Source organism: Coregonus lavaretus (assembly GCF_964263955.1).
Source record: "Coregonus lavaretus genome assembly, chromosome: 36".
Classification (NCBI taxonomy): Eukaryota; Metazoa; Chordata; class Actinopteri; order Salmoniformes; family Salmonidae; genus Coregonus; species Coregonus lavaretus.
The window spans coordinates 32,100,603-32,120,069 of NC_140023.1; the positions used below are offsets into that span (position 1 = coordinate 32,100,603).

The 19,467-nt window shown below is 43.5% G+C and overlaps 1 protein-coding gene across 1 annotated transcript in view; it reads right to left on the reverse strand.

The window, feature by feature from the left end:
- LOC311110737 (ectonucleoside triphosphate diphosphohydrolase 1-like) overlaps positions 1-17,914 on the reverse strand; it is a 93,493-nt gene extending 75,579 nt beyond the window's left edge. The window contains exon 1 of the mRNA XM_084153297.1: positions 17,797-17,914. Coding sequence (XP_084009423.1) covers positions 17,797-17,812 — 16 coding nt within the window. The 5' untranslated portion in view covers positions 17,813-17,914. The remainder of the gene's footprint in view (positions 1-17,796) is intronic.
- Between the last annotated feature and the right edge of the window lie 1,553 nt (positions 17,915-19,467).

Sequence of the window (19,467 nt, forward strand, 5' to 3'; positions counted from 1 at the left end):
AACATCTAATCAAATGGCTACCCAGACTATTTGCATTGCACCCCCCCCCCCCCCCCTCCCTCTCCCCCCCACACACACTTTTACGCTGCTGCTACTCTCTATTCATTATCTATGCATAGTCACTTTAATAACTCTACCTACATGTACATACAGTGGCCTGCGAAAGTATTCACCCCCCTGCCTTACAACCTGGAATTTAAAATGATTTTTTGTGAAACAAAATCAATACTTTGTAGAACCACCTTTTGCAGCAATTACAACTGCAAGTCTCATGGGGTATGTCTCTGTAAGCTTGGCACATCTAGCCACTGGGATTGTTGCCCATTCTTCAAGGCAAACCTGCTCCAGCTCCTTCAAGTTGGATGGGTTCCACTGGTGTACAGCAATCTTTAAGTCATACCACAGATTCTCAATTGGATTGAGGTCTGGGTTTTGACTAGGGCATTTCAAGACATTTAAATGTTTCCTCTTAAACCACTCGAGTGTTGCTTTAGCAGTATGGTTAGGGTCATTGTCCTGCTGGAAGGTGAACCTCCGCCCCAGTCTCAAATCTCTGGAAGACTGAAACAGGTTTCCCTCAAGAATTTCCCTGTATTTAGTGCCATCCATCATTCCTTCAAATCTGACCAGTTTCCCAGTCCTTGCTGATGAAAAACATCCCCACAGCATGATGCTGCCACCAACATGCTTCACTATGGGGATGGTGTTCTCGGGGTGATGAGAGGTGTTGGGTTTGCGCCAGACATAGCGTTTTCCTTGATGGCCAAATAGCTCAAGAGTACCTTCTTCCATATGTTTTGGGAGCCTCCCACATGCCCTTTGGCGAACACCAAATGTTTTGCTTATTTTTTTCTTTAAGCAATGGCTTTTTTCTGGCCACTCTTCCGTAAAGCCCAGCTCTGTGGAGTGTACGGCTTGAATTGGTCCTATGGACAGATACTCCAATCTCCGCTGTGGAGCTTTGCAGCTCCTTCAGGGTTATCTTTGGTCTCTTTGTTGCCTCTCTGATTAATGCCCTCCTTGCCTGGTCCGTGAGTTTTGGTGGGTGGCCTTCTCTTGGCAGGTTTGTTGTGGTGCCATATTCTTTCAATTTTCTAATAATGGATTTAATGGTGCTCCGTGGGATGTTCAAAGTTTCGGATATTTTTTTATAACCCAACCCTGATCTGTACTTCTCCACAACTTTGTCCCTGACCTGTTTGGAGAGCTCCTTGGTCTTATGGTGCCCCTTGCTTAGTGGTGTTGCAGACTCTGGGGCCTTTCAGAACAGGTGTATATATACTGAGATCATGTGACAGATCATGTGACACTTAGATTGCACACAGGTGGACTTTAACTAATAAATGTGACTTCTGAAGGTAATTGGTTGCACCAGATCTTATTTAGGGGCTTCATAGCAAAGGGGGTGAATACATATGCACACACCACTTTTCCGTTATTAATTTTTTTGAATTTGTTTGAAACAAGTTATTTTTTTCATTTCACTTCACCAATTTGGACTATTTTGTGTATGTCTATTAAATGAAATCCAAATAAAAATCCATTTAAATTACAGGTTGTAATGCAACAAAATAGGAAAAACGCCAAGGGGGATGAATACTTTTGCAAGGCACTGTATTACCTCAATTACCTTGACTTACCGGTGCCCCCGCACATTAACTCAGTACCGGTACCCCCTGTAAATAGCCTCGCTATTGTTATTTTACTGGTGCTCTTTAATTATTTGTTACTTTTTGTCCTTATTTTTTTTAGGTATTCTTTCTTAAAACTGCATTGTTGGTTAAGGACTTGTAAGGAAGCATTTCACTGTAAGGTCTACACCTGTTGTATTCGGCGCATGTGACAAATACAATTTGATTTTATTTGATTTATTAATGCATTTGTGAATTAAATCACTTTAGCTGACGTTGCGATTTATTCATTGTTTAATTATTCAAGGCTCCCTTTGTTATTTCGTTTTATAACTAAAATGCTTGACTGTATTTAAAGACATGGATGACTTGTATGCTGTGTGACGACACGCACAAATGAATGAATAATTGATTGATATAATGTATTTTGAAGAAGGTCTTTATGCCAATAAGTAAGTTCCACTAAAACAGCTACAGTAAACAGGGCTCTTAGGCCTACAGCTCCATGGCATTTCAATAACTTCATTTAAATAAAAGCCTTAAACCCACCTGTCCCTGACTTTTCCCTAATATATTTATTTCCCACTCTAGCAGTAGGCCTACATTGAGATAAATATCATAATAGACTAAAACTTTCGGAGCATTTTATCCTCAAAGCCGCATGTGCTGAGGCTCTGGCTGCGCCAATGGAATGAACTTGCTTATATTCCCCAGCCCTTTACAATATGCATATGGTGGAATATAAGAGAATAAAATCGAAAGGATATTTTCCCCAAATGGGTATTTGCTGATTGTCATCAGTATTTATGGAGCTGTGGTTATTCTAGGAAAACCTATTTTGAAAGAGAGACCATCTGTAAAATATTTTGTGTTGTTTGGCAAAACTACGTTAATTACAAACCTTGGAATATGGTCTTTCGGATAGGGTATCGCAATCAAAACGTCTGGCCTGCATGGACCTCTGTAGGATTATTTGGAAAAGTAAGCAAACACAAACAAGTTTCATAAAGACGCCATCAAAGATGCCCTCTGGTGGTCAAACTAGCATAAATGGCAACAACGGCTGACAGTAAAATACTATGGCTTCATGCCCTCCCCAGTAAAATACTATGGCTTCATGCCCTCCCCAGTAAAATACTATGGCTTCATGCCCTCCAACATGTCATAACACTCAGCAGCAAGATGTGCTGCAGTATGACACTACTTTTAAACGAGGATCCACTGTAGTAGTTTTAACAGACAGCTCATTACTTCTCACAAAAACAAATAGTGATGAAGTCAATCTCTCCTCCACTTTGAGCCAGGAGAGATTGACATGCATATTATTAATGTTAGCTCTCTGTATACATCCAAGGGCCAGCCGTGCTGCCCTGTTCTGAGCCAATTGTAAGTCCATCTTTGTGGCACATGACCCCACGACTGAACAGTAGTCCAGGTGCGACAAAACTTGAGATAATCAGTGAAGCCCTGGGTTAGGGTTAGTATTGTGCTGTTTAAAGTGATGAGTTAATCAGTAAAGCTTTGGGTGAGGGTTAGGGTTAGTATTGTGCTGTTTAAAGTGATGAGGTAATCAGTGAAGCCTTGGGTTAGGGTGTGGTTAGTATTGTGCTGTTTAAAGTGATGAGTTAATCAGTAAAGCCTTGGGTTAGGGTTAGTATTGTGCTGTTTAAAGTGATGAGTTAATCAGTAAAGCCTTGGGTGAGGGTTAGGGTTAGTATTGTGCTGTTTAAAGTGATGAGTTAATCAGTAAAGCCTTGGGTTAGGGTTAGTATTGTGCTGTTTAAAGTGATGAGTTAATCAGTAAAGCCTTGGGTGAGGGTTAGGGTTAGTATTGTGCTGTTTAAAGTGATGAGGTAATCAGTGAAGCCTTGGGTTAGGGTGTGGTTAGTATTGTACTGTTTAATGTGATGAGGTCATCAGTGAAGTCTTGGCTTAGGGCCAGGGTTAGGGCCAGGGTTAGGGCCAGGGTTAGGGCCAGGGTTAGGGCCAGGGTTAGGGCCAGGCTTAGGGCCAGGGTTAGGGCCAGGGTTAGGGCCAGGGTTAGGGCCAGGGTTAGGGCCAGGGTTAGGGCCAGGGTTAGGGCCAGGGTTAGGGCCAGGGTTAGGGCCAGGGTTAGGGCCAGTTGACGTAAGGGAAAAGGAAAGACAGTGTCTCTTCTCGCGTGTTAGATATTAATGTTGCTCCATTCTTGTGTTCAATCTGACGACACCACTACACACACACACACTCCAACACACACACCTTCCACCCTCAGAGTACAGAGTCCTGTGTGTCATGATAGATTTGTAAAATAAAATCCATTCATTATAGTTTTTGTCATGGACGAAATTCAGACCACAGTTCTTTAGCACTCTAACAACACCGGAAACCACAGTTCTTTAACCTTCTAAAAACAATGGAAATAGTTTTTACTTTCAGCAAACCAACACGTTTCTGCCTTACATATTAGCTCAAGATGCCTTAGAGTTGTACCTTAAGCTTCTGGTGAATGACCCTTTAACAATGTAGGTTTCAATATATAAATATATTGATATCACCTTCTACTGTCCCCTAACCCTTTCACAATGTAGGTTTCAATATATAAATATATTGATATCACCTTCTACTGTCCCCTAACCCTTTAACAATGTAGGTTTCAATATATAAATATATTGATATCACCTTCTACTGTCCCCTAACCCTTTCACAATGTAGGTTTCAATATATAAATATATTGATATCACCTTCTACTGTCCCCTAACCCTTTCACAATGTAGGTTTCAATATATAAATATATTGATATCACCTTCTACTGTCCCCTAACCCTTTCACAATGTAGGTTTCAATATATAAATATATTGATATCACCTTCTACTGTCCCCTAACCCTTTCACAATGTAGGTTACAATATATAAATATATTGATATCACCTTCTACTGTCCCCTAACCCTTTAACAATGTAGGTTTCAATATATAAATATATTGATATCACCTTCTACTGTCCCCTAACCCTTTCACAATGTAGGTTTCAATATATAAATATATTGATATCACCTTCTACTGTCCCCTAACCCTTTCACAATGTAGGTTTCAATATATAAATATATTGATATCACCTTCTACTGTCCCCTAACCCTTTAACAATGTAGGTTTCAATATATAAATATATTGATATCACCTTCTACTGTCCCCTAACCCTTTCACAATGTAGGTTTCAATATATAAATATATTGATATCACCTTCTACTGTCCCCTAACCCTTTCACAATGTAGGTTTCAATATATAAATATATTGATATCACCTTCTACTGTCCCCTAACCCTTTCACAATGTAGGGTCAGGGTTCAATATAGAAACATATTTATATCAACTATAACTGTCCTCTAACCTTAACCCTTTCACATTATAGAAACATGTTTACAGTGCCATCAGAAAGTCTTCACACCCCTTGACTTTTTCCACATTTTGTTGTGTTACAGCCTGAATTTAAAATTGATTAAATTGAGACTAATTAATTAACAATGAAAAGCTGAAATGTCTTCAGTCAATAAGTATTCAACTCCTTTGTTATGAAAAGCCTAAATAAGTTCAGGAGTAATAATCTGCTTCACAAGTCACATAATACGCTGCATGGACTCACTGTGTGCGATAATACGTTGCATGGACTCACTGTGTGGGATAATACGCTGCATGGACTCACTGTGTGGGATAATACGCTGCATGGACTCACTGTGTGGGATAATACGCTGCATGGACTCACTGTGTGGGATAATACGTTGCATGGACTCACTGTGTGGGATAATACGCTGCATGGACTCACTGTGTGGGATAATACGTTGCATGGACTCACTGTGTGGGATAATACGCTGCATGGACTCACTGTGTGGGATAATACGTTGCATGGACTCACTGTGTGGGATAATACGCTGCATGGACTCACTGTGTGGGATAATACGTTGCATGGACTCACTGTGTGGGATAATACGCTGCATGGACTCACTGTGTGTGATAATACGTTGCATGGACTCACTGTGTGTGATAATACGCTGCATGGACTCACTGTGTGTGATAATACGTTGCATGGACTCACTGTGTGTGATAATACGCTGCATGGACTCACTGTGTGGGATAATACGTTGCATGGACTCACTGTGTGGGATAATACGCTGCATGGACTCACTGTGTGGGATAATACGTTGCATGGACTCACTGTGTGTGATAATACGTTGCATGGACTCACTGTGTGGGATAATACGCTGCATGGACTCACTGTGTGTGATAATACGTTGCATGGACTCACTGTGTGGGATAATACGCTGCATGGACTCACTGTGTGTGATAATACGTTGCATGGACTCACTGTGTGTGATAATACGCTGCATGGACTCACTGTGTGTGATAATACGTTGCATGGACTCACTGTGTGTGATAATACGCTGCATGGACTCACTGTGTGGGATAATACGTTGCATGGACTCACTGTGTGGGATAATACGCTGCATGGACTCACTGTGTGGGATAATACGTTGCATGGACTCACTGTGTGGGATAATACGTTGCATGGACTCACTGTGTGGGATAATACGCTGCATGGACTCACTGTGTGTGATAATACGCTGCATGGACTCACTGTGTGGGATAATACGCTGCATGGACTCACTGTGTGGGATAATACGCTGCATGGACTCACTGTGTGGGATAATACGCTGCATGGACTCACTGTGTGGGATAATACGTTGCATGGACTCACTGTGTGGGATAATACGCTGCATGGACTAACTGTGTGGGATAATACGTTGCATGGACTCACTGTGTGTGATAATACGTTGCATGGACTCACTGTGTGGGATAATACGCTGCATGGACTCACTGTGTGCGATAATACGTTGCATGGACTCACTGTGTGGGATAATACGCTGCATGGACTCACTGCGTGGGATAATACGCTGCATGGACTCACTGTGTGGGATAATACGCTGCATGGACTCACTGTGTGGGATAATACGTTGCATGGACTCACTGTGTGGGATAATATGCTGCATGGACTCACTGTGTGGGATAATACGTTGCATGGACTCACTGTGTGGGATAATACGCTGCATGGACTCACTGTGTGGGATAATACGTTGCATGGACTCACTGTGTGGGATAATACGCTGCATGGACTCACTGTGTGGGATAATACGTTGCATGGACTCACTGTGTGGGATAATACGCTGCATGGACTCACTGTGTGTGATAATACGTTGCATGGACTCACTGTTTGGGATAATACGTTGCATGGACTCACTGTTTGGGATAATACGCTGCATGGACTCACTGTGTGGGATAATACGTTGCATGGACTCACTGTTTGGGATAATACGCTGCATGGACTCACTGTGTGGGATAATACGTTGCATGGACTCACTGTGTGGGATAATATGCTGCATGGACTCACTGTGTGGGATAATACGTTGCATGGACTCACTGTGTGGGATAATACGCTGCATGGACTCACTGTGTGGGATAATACGTTGCATGGACTCACTGTGTGGGATAATACGCTGCATGGACTCACTGTGTGGGATAATACGTTGCATGGACTCACTGTGTGGGATAATACGCTGCATGGACTCACTGTGTGTGATAATACGTTGCATGGACTCACTGTTTGGGATAATACGTTGCATGGACTCACTGTTTGGGATAATACGCTGCATGGACTCACTGTGTGGGATAATACGTTGCATGGACTCACTGTTTGGGATAATACGCTGCATGGACTCACTGTGTGGGATAATACGTTGCATGGACTCACTGTGTGTGATAATACGTTGCATGGACTCACTGTGTGGGATAATACGCTGCATGGACTCAGTGTGTGTGATAATACGTTGCATGGACTCACTGTGTGGGATAATACGCTGCATGGACTCACTGTGTGTGATAATACGTTGCATGGACTCACTGTGTGTGATAATACGCTGCATGGACTCACTGTGTGTGATAATACGTTGCATGGACTCACTGTGTGTGATAATACGCTGCATGGACTCACTGTGTGGGACAATACGTTGCATGGACTCACTGTGTGGGATAATACGCTGCATGGACTCACTGTGTGGGATAATACGTTGCATGGACTCACTGTGTGTGATAATACGTTGCATGGACTCACTGTGTGGGATAATACGCTGCATGGACTCACTGTGTGTGATAATACGCTGCATGGACTCACTGTGTGCGATAATACGCTGCATGGACTCACTGTGTGTGATAATACGCTGCATGGACTCACTGTGTGGGATAATACGCTGCATGGACTCACTGTGTGCGATAATACGTTGCATGGACTCACTGTGTGGGATAATACGCTGCATGGACTCACTGTGTGTGATAATACGCTGCATGGACTCACTGTGTGCGATAATACGCTGCATGGACTCACTGTGTGGGATAATACGCTGCATGGACTCACTGTGTGGGATAATACGCTGCATGGACTCACTGTGTGGGATAATACGTTGCATGGACTCACTGTGTGGGATAATACGCTGCATGGACTCACTGTGTGCGATAATACGCTGCATGGACTCACTGTGTGGGATAATACGCTGCATGGACTCACTGTGTGGGATAATACGTTGCATGGACTCACTGTGTGGGATAATACGTTGCATGGACTCACTGTGTGTGATAATACGTTGCATGGACTCACTGTGTGGGATAATACGTTGCATGGACTCACTGTGTGGGATAATACGCTGCATGGACTCACTGTGTGGGATAATACGTTGCATGGACTCACTGTGTGTGATAATACGCTGCATGGACTCACTGTGTGGGATAATACGTTGCATGGACTCACTGTGTGTGATAATACGCTGCATGGACTCACTGTGTGGGATAATACGTTGCATGGACTCACTGTGTGGGATAATACGCTGCATGGACTCACTGTGTGGGATAATACGTTGCATGGACTCACTGTGTGTGATAATACGTTGCATGGACTCACTGTGTGGGATAATACGCTGCATGGACTCACTGTGTGTGATAATACGCTGCATGGACTCACTGTGTGTGATAATACGCTGCATGGACTCACTGTGTGGGATAATACGCTGCATGGACTCACTGTGTGGGATAATACGTTGCATGGACTCACTGTGTGGGATAATACGTTGCATGGACTCACTGTGTGGGATAATACGTTGCATGGACTCACTGTGTGGGATAATACGCTGCATGGACTCACTGTGTGGGATAATACGTTGCATGGACTCACTGTGTGGGATAATACGCTGCATGGACTCACTGTGTGGGATAATACGCTGCATGGACTCACTGTGTGTGATAATACGTTGCATGGACTCACTGTGTGGGATAATACGTTGCATGGACTCACTGTGTGGGATAATACGCTGCATGGACTCACTGTGTGGGATAATACGTTGCATGGACTCACTGTGTGGGATAATACGTTGCATGGACTCACTGTGTGTGATAATACGCTGCATGGACTCACTGTGTGGGATAATACGTTGCATGGACTCACTGTGTGGGATAATACGCTGCATGGACTCACTGTGTGGGATAATACGTTGCATGGACTCACTGTGTGTGATAATACGTTGCATGGACTCACTGTGTGGGATAATACGCTGCATGGACTCACTGTGTGTGATAATACGCTGCATGGACTCACTGTGTGGGATAATACGCTGCATGGACTCACTGTGTGGGATAATACGCTGCATGGACTCACTGTGTGGGATAATACGTTGCATGGACTCACTGTGTGGGATAATACGCTGCATGGACTCACTGTGTGGGATAATACGCTGCATGGACTCACTGTGTGGGATAATACGTTGCATGGACTCACTGTGTGGGATAATACGCTGCATGGACTCACTGTGTGGGATAATACGCTGCATGGACTCACTGTGTGGGATAATACGTTGCATGGACTCACTGTGTGGGATAATACGCTGCATGGACTCACTGTGTGGGATAATACGCTGCATGGACTCACTGTGTGTGATAATACGTTGCATGGACTCACTGTGTGGGATAATACGTTGCATGGACTCACTGTGTGTGATAATACGTTGCATGGACTCACTGTGTGGGATAATACGTTGCATGGACTCACTGTGTGGGATAATACGCTGCATGGACTCACTGTGTGGGATAATACGTTGCATGGACTCACTGTGTGTGATAATACGCTGCATGGACTCACTGTGTGGGATAATACGTTGCATGGACTCACTGTGTGTGATAATACACTGCATGGACTCACTGTGTGGGATAATACGTTGCATGGACTCACTGTGTGGGATAATACGCTGCATGGACTCACTGTGTGGGATAATACGTTGCATGGACTCACTGTGTGTGATAATACGTTGCATGGACTCACTGTGTGGGATAATACGCTGCATGGACTCACTGTGTGGGATAATACGCTGCATGGACTCACTGTGTGGGATAATACGTTGCATGGACTCACTGTGTGGGATAATACGTTGCATGGACTCACTGTGTGCGATAATACGTTGCATGGACTCACTGTGTGGGATAATACGTTGCATGGACTCACTGTGTGTGATAATACGTTGCATGGACTCACTGTGTGTTATAATACGTTGCATGGACTCACTGTGTGGGATAATACGCTGCATGGACTCACTGTGTGTGATAATACGTTGCATGGACTCACTGTGTGGGATAATACGTTGCATGGACTCACTGTGTGGGATAATACGCTGCATGGACTCACTGTGTGGGATAATACGTTGCATGGACTCACTGTGTGTGATAATACGTTGCATGGACTCACTGTGTGTGATAATACGCTGCATGGACTCACTGTGTGGGATAATACGTTGCATGGACTCACTGTGTGGGATAATACGTTGCATGGACTCACTGTGTGGGATAATACGTTGCATGGACTCACTGTGTGGGATAATACGCTGCATGGACTCACTGTGTGGGATAATACGTTGCATGGACTCACTGTGTGGGATAATACGTTGCATGGACTCACTGTGTGGGATAATACGCTGCATGGACTCACTGTGTGGGATAATACGTTGCATGGACTCACTGTGTGGGATAATACGTTGCATGGACTCACTGTGTGGGATAATACGCTGCATGGACTCACTGTGTGGGATAATACGCTGCATGGACTCACTGTGTGGGATAATACGTTGCATGGACTCACTGTGTGCGATAATACGTTGCATGGACTCACTGTGTGGGATAATACGCTGCATGGACTCACTGTGTGGGATAATACGCTGCATGGACTCACTGTGTGGGATAATACGTTGCATGGACTCACTGTGTGGGATAATACGCTGCATGGACTCACTGTGTGGGATAATACGCTGCATGGACTCACTGTGTGGGATAATACGTTGCATGGACTCACTGTGTGCGATAATAGTGTTTAACATGATTTTCGAAGGATTACCTCTCTCTGTATCTGTAAGGTCCTTCAGTCAAGCAGCGAATGTTAAACACTGATTCAACCACAAATACCAGGGAAGTTTTCCAAAGCCTCGCTATTGGAAGATGGGTAAAAATATAAAAAGCAGACATTGAATATCCCATTGAGCATGGTGAAGTTATTATTTACACTTTGGATGGTGTGTCAACACACCCAGTCACTACAAAGATACAGTTGGCGGAGAGGAAGGAAACCACTCAGGGATTTCACCATCAGGCCAATGGAGACTTTAAAAGAATTACAGAGTTTAATGGCTGTGATAGGAGAAAAACTGAGGATGGATCAACAACACTGTAGTCACTAATTGACAAAGAAGAAAGAAAAAAGCCTGTACAGAATACAAATATTCCAAAACATGCTTCCTGTTTGCAACAAGGCACTAATGTCAACAATGACATGTCACCGGGATTTGACAACTTGGATGGAAAATTACTGAGGATAATAGTGGACGATATTGCCACTCCTATTTGCCATATCTTCAATTTAAGCCTACTAGAAAGTGTGTGTCCTCAGACCTGGAGGGAAGCAAAAGTCATTCCGCTACCTAAGAATAAGCCCCCTTTACTGGCTCAAATAGCCGACCAATCAGCCTGTTACCAACCCTTAGTAAACTTCTAGAAATAAATGTTTTTGACCAGATATAATGCTATTTTACAGTAAACAAATTGACAATAGACTTTCAGCATGCTTATAGAGAAGGATATTCAACAAGCACGGCACTTACACAAATGACTGATGATTGGCTGAGAGAAATTGATGATAAAAAGATTGTGGGGGCTGTTTTGTTAGACGTTAGTGCGGCTTTTGACATTATCGATCATAGTCTTTTGATGGAAAAACATATGTGTCATGGCTTTACACCCCCTGCTATAATGTGGATAAAGAGTTTCTTGTCCAACAGAACACAAAGGGTGTCTTTAATGGAAGCCTCTCTAACATCATCCAGGTAGAATCAGGAATTCCCCAGGGCAGCTGTCGAGGCCCCTTACTTTTTTCAATCTTTACTAATGACATGCCAGTGGCTTTGAGTAAAGCCAGTGTGTCTATGTATGCGGATCACTCAACACTATACACCTCAGCTACTGCAGTGACTGAAATGACTGCAACACTTAACAAAGAACTGCAGTTAGTTACAGAATGGGTAGCAAGGAATAAGTTAGTCCTAAATATTTCAAAAAGTAAAAGCATTGTATTTGGGACAAATCATTCACCAAACCTCAACTAAATATTATAAGAATACTGTGGAAATTGAGCAAGTTGAGGTGACTAAACTGCTTGGAGTAACCCTGGATTGTAAACTGTCATGGTCAAAACATATTGATACAACAGTAGCTAAGATGGGGAGAAGTCTGTCCATAATAAAGCGCTGCTCTAACTTCTTAACAGCACTATCAACAAGGCAGGTCCTACAGGCTCTAGTTTTGTCACACTTGGACTTCTGTTCAGTCGTGTGGTCAGGAGCCATAAAGAGGGACTTAGGAAAATTGCAATTGGCTCAGAACAGGGCAGCACGGCCGGCCCTTAAAAGTACACGGGGAGCTAACATCAATGATATGCATGTCAATCTCTCATGGCTCAAAGTGGAGGAGAGTTTGACTGATTCACTACTTGTTTTTGTAAGAGGTGTTGACAAGCTGAATACACCGAGCTGTCTGTTATTTAATTATTGTTCCTTTAATTATTTGTTACTTTTATTTCGTTTTATTTGTATTGTATTTTTTGTGTGATTTTTTTTTAAATTCTTTTTTTAAACTGCATTGTTGGTTAAGGGCTTGTAAGCATTTCGCTGTAAGGTCTACACCTGTTGTATTCGGCGCATGTGACAAATTTGAATTGATTTGATTTGATTTGAACTACTGGCACACAGCTCGGACACCCATGCGTACCTCACAAGACATGCCACCAGAGGTCTCTTCACAGTCCCCAAGTCCAGAACAGACTATGGGAGGCGCACAGTACTACATAGAGCCATGACTACATGGAACTCTATTCCACATCAGGTAACTGATGCAAGCAGTAGAATCAGATTTCAAAACCAGATAAAAATACACCTTATGGAACAGCGGAGACTGTGAAGAGACACACACACAGGTACAGACACACGCATACACACACACTAGCACACGCACTCTACACACACATACATTGTAATATTGTTGTATGGTGGTATTCTACATTTTGTATTGTAGATATGTAGTGGTATAATGTATATGATGTACTGTTTTATATTTTGTTCTATGTGTAATGTAAGTGCCTTAATGTGTTTGGACCCCAGGAAGAGTAGCTGCTGCCTTGGCAGGAACTAATGGGGATCCATAATAAACCCCAGGAAGAGTAGCTGCTGCCTTGGCAGGAACTAATGGGGATCCATAATAAACCCCAGGAAGAGTAGCTGCTGCCTTGGCAGGAACTAATGGGGATCCATAATAAACCCCAGGAAGAGTAGCTGCTGCCTTGGCAGGAACTAATGGGGGTCCATAATAAACCCCAGGAAGAGTAGCTGCTGCCTTGGCAGGAACTAATGGGGATCCATAATAAACCCCAGGAAGAGTAGCTGCTGCCTTGGCAGGAACTAATGGGGATCCATAATAAACCCCAGGAAGAGTAGCTGCTGCCTTGGCAGGAACTAATGGGGATCCATAATAAACCCCAGGAAGAGTAGCTGCTGCCTTGGTAGGAACTAATGGGGGTCCATAATAAATACAAATGCAAATACAAAAGTAATGCTGCTTAAAATGTGGCAAAGCAATTAACTTTTTGTCCTGAATACAAAGTGTTATGCTTGGGGCAAATCCATTATAAAACATTACTGAGCATAGTGGTGGCTGCATCATGTTAAGGGTATGCTTGTCATCGTTAAGGACTGAGGAGTTTATCAGGATAAAAAAGAAAATGGAATGGAGCTAAGCACAGGCAAAATCCTACAGGAAAACCTGGTTCAGTCTGCTTTCCTCCAGACACTGGGAAATGAATTCAACTTTCAGCAGGACAATAACCTTAAACACACAAAAAGGCCAAATACAGTGCCTTGCAAAAGTATTCATCCTCCTTGGCGTTTTTCCTATTTTGTTGCATTACAACCTGTAATTTGAATGGATTTTTATTTGGATTTCATGTAATGGACATAAACAAAATAGTCAAAATTGGTGAAATGAAAAAAATAACTTGTTTCAAAAAATTCTAGAAAATTAATAACGGGAAAGTGGTGCGTGCATATGTATTCACCCCCTTTGCTATGAAGCCCCTAAATAAGATCTGGTGCAACCAATTACCTTCAGAAGTCACATTTATTATTTAAATAAAGTCCACCTGTGTGCAATCTAAGTGTCACATGATCTGTCACATGATCTCAGTATATATACACCTGTTCTGAAAGGCCCCAGAGTCTGCAACACCACTAAGCAAGGGGCACCACCAAGCAAGCGGCACCATGAAGACCAAGGAGCTCTCCAAACAGGTCAGGGACAAAGTTGTGGAGAAGTACAGATCAGGGTTGGGTTATAAAACAAATATCAGAAACTTTGAACATCTCACGGAGGACCGTTAAATCCATTATTAAAGAATGGAAGGAATATGGCACCACAACAAACCTGCCAAGAGAGGGCCGCCCACCAAAACTCACAGACCAGGCAAGGAGGGCATTAATCAGAGAGGCAACAAAGAGACCAAAGATAACCCTGAAGGAGCTGCAAAGCTCCACAGCGGAGATTGGAGTATTTGTCCATAGGACCACTTTAAGCCGTACACTCCACAGAGCTGGGCTTTACGGAAGAGTGGCCAGAAAAAAGCCATTGCTTAAAGAAAAAAATAAGCAAACACGTTTGGTGTTCGCCAAAAGGCATGTGGGAGACTCCCCAAACATATGGAAGAAGGTACTCTGGTCAGATGACACTAGAATTGAGCTTTTTGGTGATCAAGGAAAACGCTATGTCTGGCGCAAACCCAACACCTATCATCACCCAAAGAACACCATCCCCATTGTGAAGCATGGTGGCGGCAGCATCATGCTGTGGGGATGTTTTTCATCAGCAAGGACTGGGAAACTGGTCAGAATTGAAGCAATGATGGATGGCGCTAAATACAGGGAAATTCTTGAGGGAAACCTGTTTCAGTTTTCCAGAGATTTGAGACTGGGACGGAGGTTCACCTTCCAGCAGGACAATTACCCTAAGCATACTGCTAAAGCAACACTTGAGTGGTTTAAGGGGAAACATTTAAATGTCTTGGAATGGCCTAGTCAAAGCCCAGACCTCAATCCAATTGAGAATCTGTGGTATGACTTAAAGATTGCTGTACACCAGCGGAACCCATCCAACTTGAAGGAGCTGGAGCAGTTTTGCCTTGAAGAATGGGCAACAATCCCAGTGGCTAGATGTGCCAAGCTTATAGTGACATACCCCAAGAGACTTGCAGCTGTAATTGCTGCAAAAGGTGGCTCTACAAAGTATTGACTTTGGGGGGGGGGGGGGGGGGGGGGGGGTGAATAGTTATGCACGCTCAAGTTTTAAGTTTTTTTGTCTTATTTCTTGTTTGTTTCCAAAAAAAAAAGATTTTGCATCTTCAAAGTGGTAGGCATGTTGTGTAAATCAAATGATACAAACCCCCAAAAAATCCATTTTAATTCCAGGTTGTAAGGCAACAAAATAGGAAAAATGCCAAGGGGGGTGAATACTTTTGCAAGCCACTGTATACACTGTAGTTGCTTACCAAGACTACATTGAACGTTTCTGAGTTGCCTAGTTACAGTTTTGACTTAAATCGGCTTGAAAATCTATGGCAAGACTTGAAAATGGCTGTCTAGCAAGGATCAACAACCAACTTGACAGAGCTTGAATAATTTTTTTATAATAATTTGCAAATATTGTACAATCCAGGAGTGGAAAACTCTTAGCGACTGACCCAGAAACACTCACAGCTGTAATCAAAGGTGATTGTAACATGTATTGACTCAGGGGGGTGAATACTGATGGAAATGAGATATTTCTGTCTTTCATTTTCAATACATTTGCAAACATTTCTAAAAACATATTTTCACTTTGTCATTATGGGGTATTGTGTGTAGACGGGTGAGAGAAAAAAATCTATTTAATCCATTTTGAATTTAGGCTGTAACCCAACAAAATTAGGAAAAAGTCCTCTAAGCCTTTCACATTAAATTCCACTGTCCTCTCACCCTTCCAATGTCCTCTGAGACCGAACACCCTTAAAAGAATCCTAAACCTAAAGAAACTAACCTCAACCCTCACAGTCTCTCATCTAGTCACTTCCTGTTAAAAGTGGACCCTCTGACTGACATGACTCAGCAACAGGAAGTTGGCTTCCTCTTTGAGAAAGCAAAGCATCATGGGAGCTTGGAGGACAGACACCATATTACACATACTAACCTAAAACGATCCTCTAATCCCTAAAGCCCCTTAGAACTAACCTCTAACCCTTAACCGTAACACCTAACCCTAACACAAAACCAGACACTAAACCTAACTCTACATTCATTAGAACCCTCAGGCACCTGCTGTAGAACACTCAGACACTATTTAGAACACTCAGACACTATTTAGAACACTCGGACACTATTTAGAACACTCAGATACTATTTAGAACATTCAGACACTATTTAGAACACTCAGACACTATTTAGAACATTCAGACACTATTTAGAACACTCAGATATTATTTAGAACACTCAGACACTATTTAGAACATTCAGACACTATTTAGAACACTCAGACACTATTTAGAACATTCAGACACTATTTAGAACACTCAGACACTATTTAGAACATTCAGACACTATTTAGAACACTCAGACACTATTTAGAACATTCAGACACTATTTAGAACACTCAGACACTATTTAGAACATTCAGACACTATTTAGAACACTCAGATATTATTTAGAACACTCAGACACTATTTAGAACATTCAGACACTATTTAGAACACTCAGACACTATTTAGAACATTCAGACACTATTTAGAACACTCAGACACTATTTAGAACATTCAGACACTATTTAGAACACTCAGACACTATTTAGAACATTCAGACACTATTTAGAACACTCAGATATTATTTAGAACACTCAGACACTATTTAGAACATTCAGACACTATTTAGAACACTCAGACACTATTTAGAACATTCAGACACTATTTAGAACACTCAGACACTATTTAGAACATTCAGACACTATTTAGAACATTCAGACACTATTTAGAACACTCAGACACTATTTAGAACATTCAGACACTATTTAGAACACTCAGACACTATTTAGAACACTCAGACACTATTTAGAACACTCAGACACTATTTAGAACATTCAGACACTATTTAGAACATTCTGTCCTGGGGACCCCAAGGGGTGCACATTTTGGGTTTTTTACACAGCTGATTCAAATGATCAAAGCTTGATGATTAGTTGATCATGTGCATCAGCTGTGTTGTGCTAGGGCAAAAAACAAAAAATGCACCCCTTGGGGTCCAGAGGACCGAGTTTGGGAAATTCTTATTTAGAACATTCAGACACTATTTAGAACATTCAGACACTATTTAGAACAACGTCCTGCGTCCCATTGACCTCTTTACTGCATCAATTGTAACGTTGTCACAGAAAAGGAAGTGGTGTGTGTGTGTGTGTGTGTATGTGTGTGTGTCAGGCAGAGCTGTAACCCTACCTCTCTGTTCAGCCATGGTCTGTATCGCTCAGCAGTGATATAATGGTCTTCCTATTCTCTCTCTCTCCCCTCTTCTCTCTATAACCTTCCCCCTCCCTCTCTCTCCTCTCTTCTCTCTGACACACAAACGGCTCTCTTTGCTCTCTTTCTTTCCTCTCTCTTTCCTCTCTCTCTCTTCTCTCCTCCCCCTCTCTCTTCCCTCCTCCCCCTTTCTCTTCCCTCCTCCCCTCTCTCTTCTCTCCTCCCCCTCTCTCTTCTCTCCTCCCCCCTCTCTCTCCCCTCCTCCCCTCTCACTTCCCTCCTCCCCCCTCTCTCTTCCCTCCTCCCCTCTCTCTTCCTCCCCTCTCTCTTCCCTCCTCCCCCTCTCTCTTCCCTCCTCCCCTCTCTCTTCCCTCCTCCCCCTCTCTCTTCCCTCCTCCCCCTCTCTCTTCCCTCCTCCCCCTCTCTCTTCCCTCCTCCCCCCTCTCTCTTCCCTCCTCCCCTCTCTCTTCCTCCCCTCTCTCTTCCCTCCTCCCCTCTCTCTTCTCTCCTCCCCCTCTCTCTTCCCTCCTCCCCTCTCTCTTCCCTCCTCCCCTCTCTCTTCCCTCCTACCCCTCTCTCTTCCCTCCTCCCCCTCTCTCTTCCCTCCTCCCCTCTCTCTTCCCTCCTCCCCCTCTCTCTTCCCTCCTCCCCCTCTCTCTTCCCTCCTCCCCCTCCCTCTTCCCTCCTCCCCCCTCTCTCTTCCCTCCTCCCCTCTCTCTTCCCTCCTCCCCCCTCTCTCTTCCCTCCTCCCCCTCTCTCTTCCCTCCTCCCCTCTCTCTTCCCTCCTCCTCCCTCTCTCTTCTATCCTCCCCCCTCTCTCTTCTCTCCTCCCCCTCTCTCTTCTCTCCTCCCCCCTCTCTCTTCTCGCCTCCCCCTCTCTTCTCGCCTCCCCCTCTCTCTTCCCTCCTCCCCCTCTCTCTTCTCTCCTCCCACTCCAACCTCTCAACACTCCCCTCCTCTCTCTCTTCTCTCCTCCCACTCCAACCTCTCAACACTCCCCTCCTCTCTCTCTTCTCTCCTCCCACTCCAACCTCCCCTCAACACACCCTCCTCTCTCTCTTCTCTCCTCCCCCTCTCTCTTCTCTCCTCCCACTTCAACCTCCCCTCAACACACCCTCCTCTCTGTTCCTCTCTCTGGGTTCAAGGAGGGCTGGGTACATCTAAATGTGTGTGGGTGTGGGTGAGTGGGTGAGTGTGTGGGTGAGTGGGTGGGTGTGTGGGTGAGTGGGTGAGTGGGTGAGTGGGTGTGTGAGTGTGTGTACACATACAGTACCAGTCAAAAGTTTGGACACACCTACTCATTGAAGGGTTTTTCTTTATTTCTACTATTTTCTACATTGTAGAATAATAGTGAAGACATCAGAACTATGAAATAACACACATGGAATCATGTAGTAACCAAAAAAGTGTTAAACAAATGAAAATATATTTTATATTTGAGATTCTTCAAATAGCCACCCTTTGCCTTGATGACAGCTTTGCACACTCTTGGCATTCTCTCAACCAGCTTCACCTGGAATGCTTTTCCAACAGTCTTGAAGGAGTTCCCACATATGCTGAGCACTTGTTGGGTTGAGGTCGGGGGATTGTGGAGGCCAGGTCATCTGATGCAGCACTCCATCACTCTCCTTCTTGGTAAAGTAGCCCTTA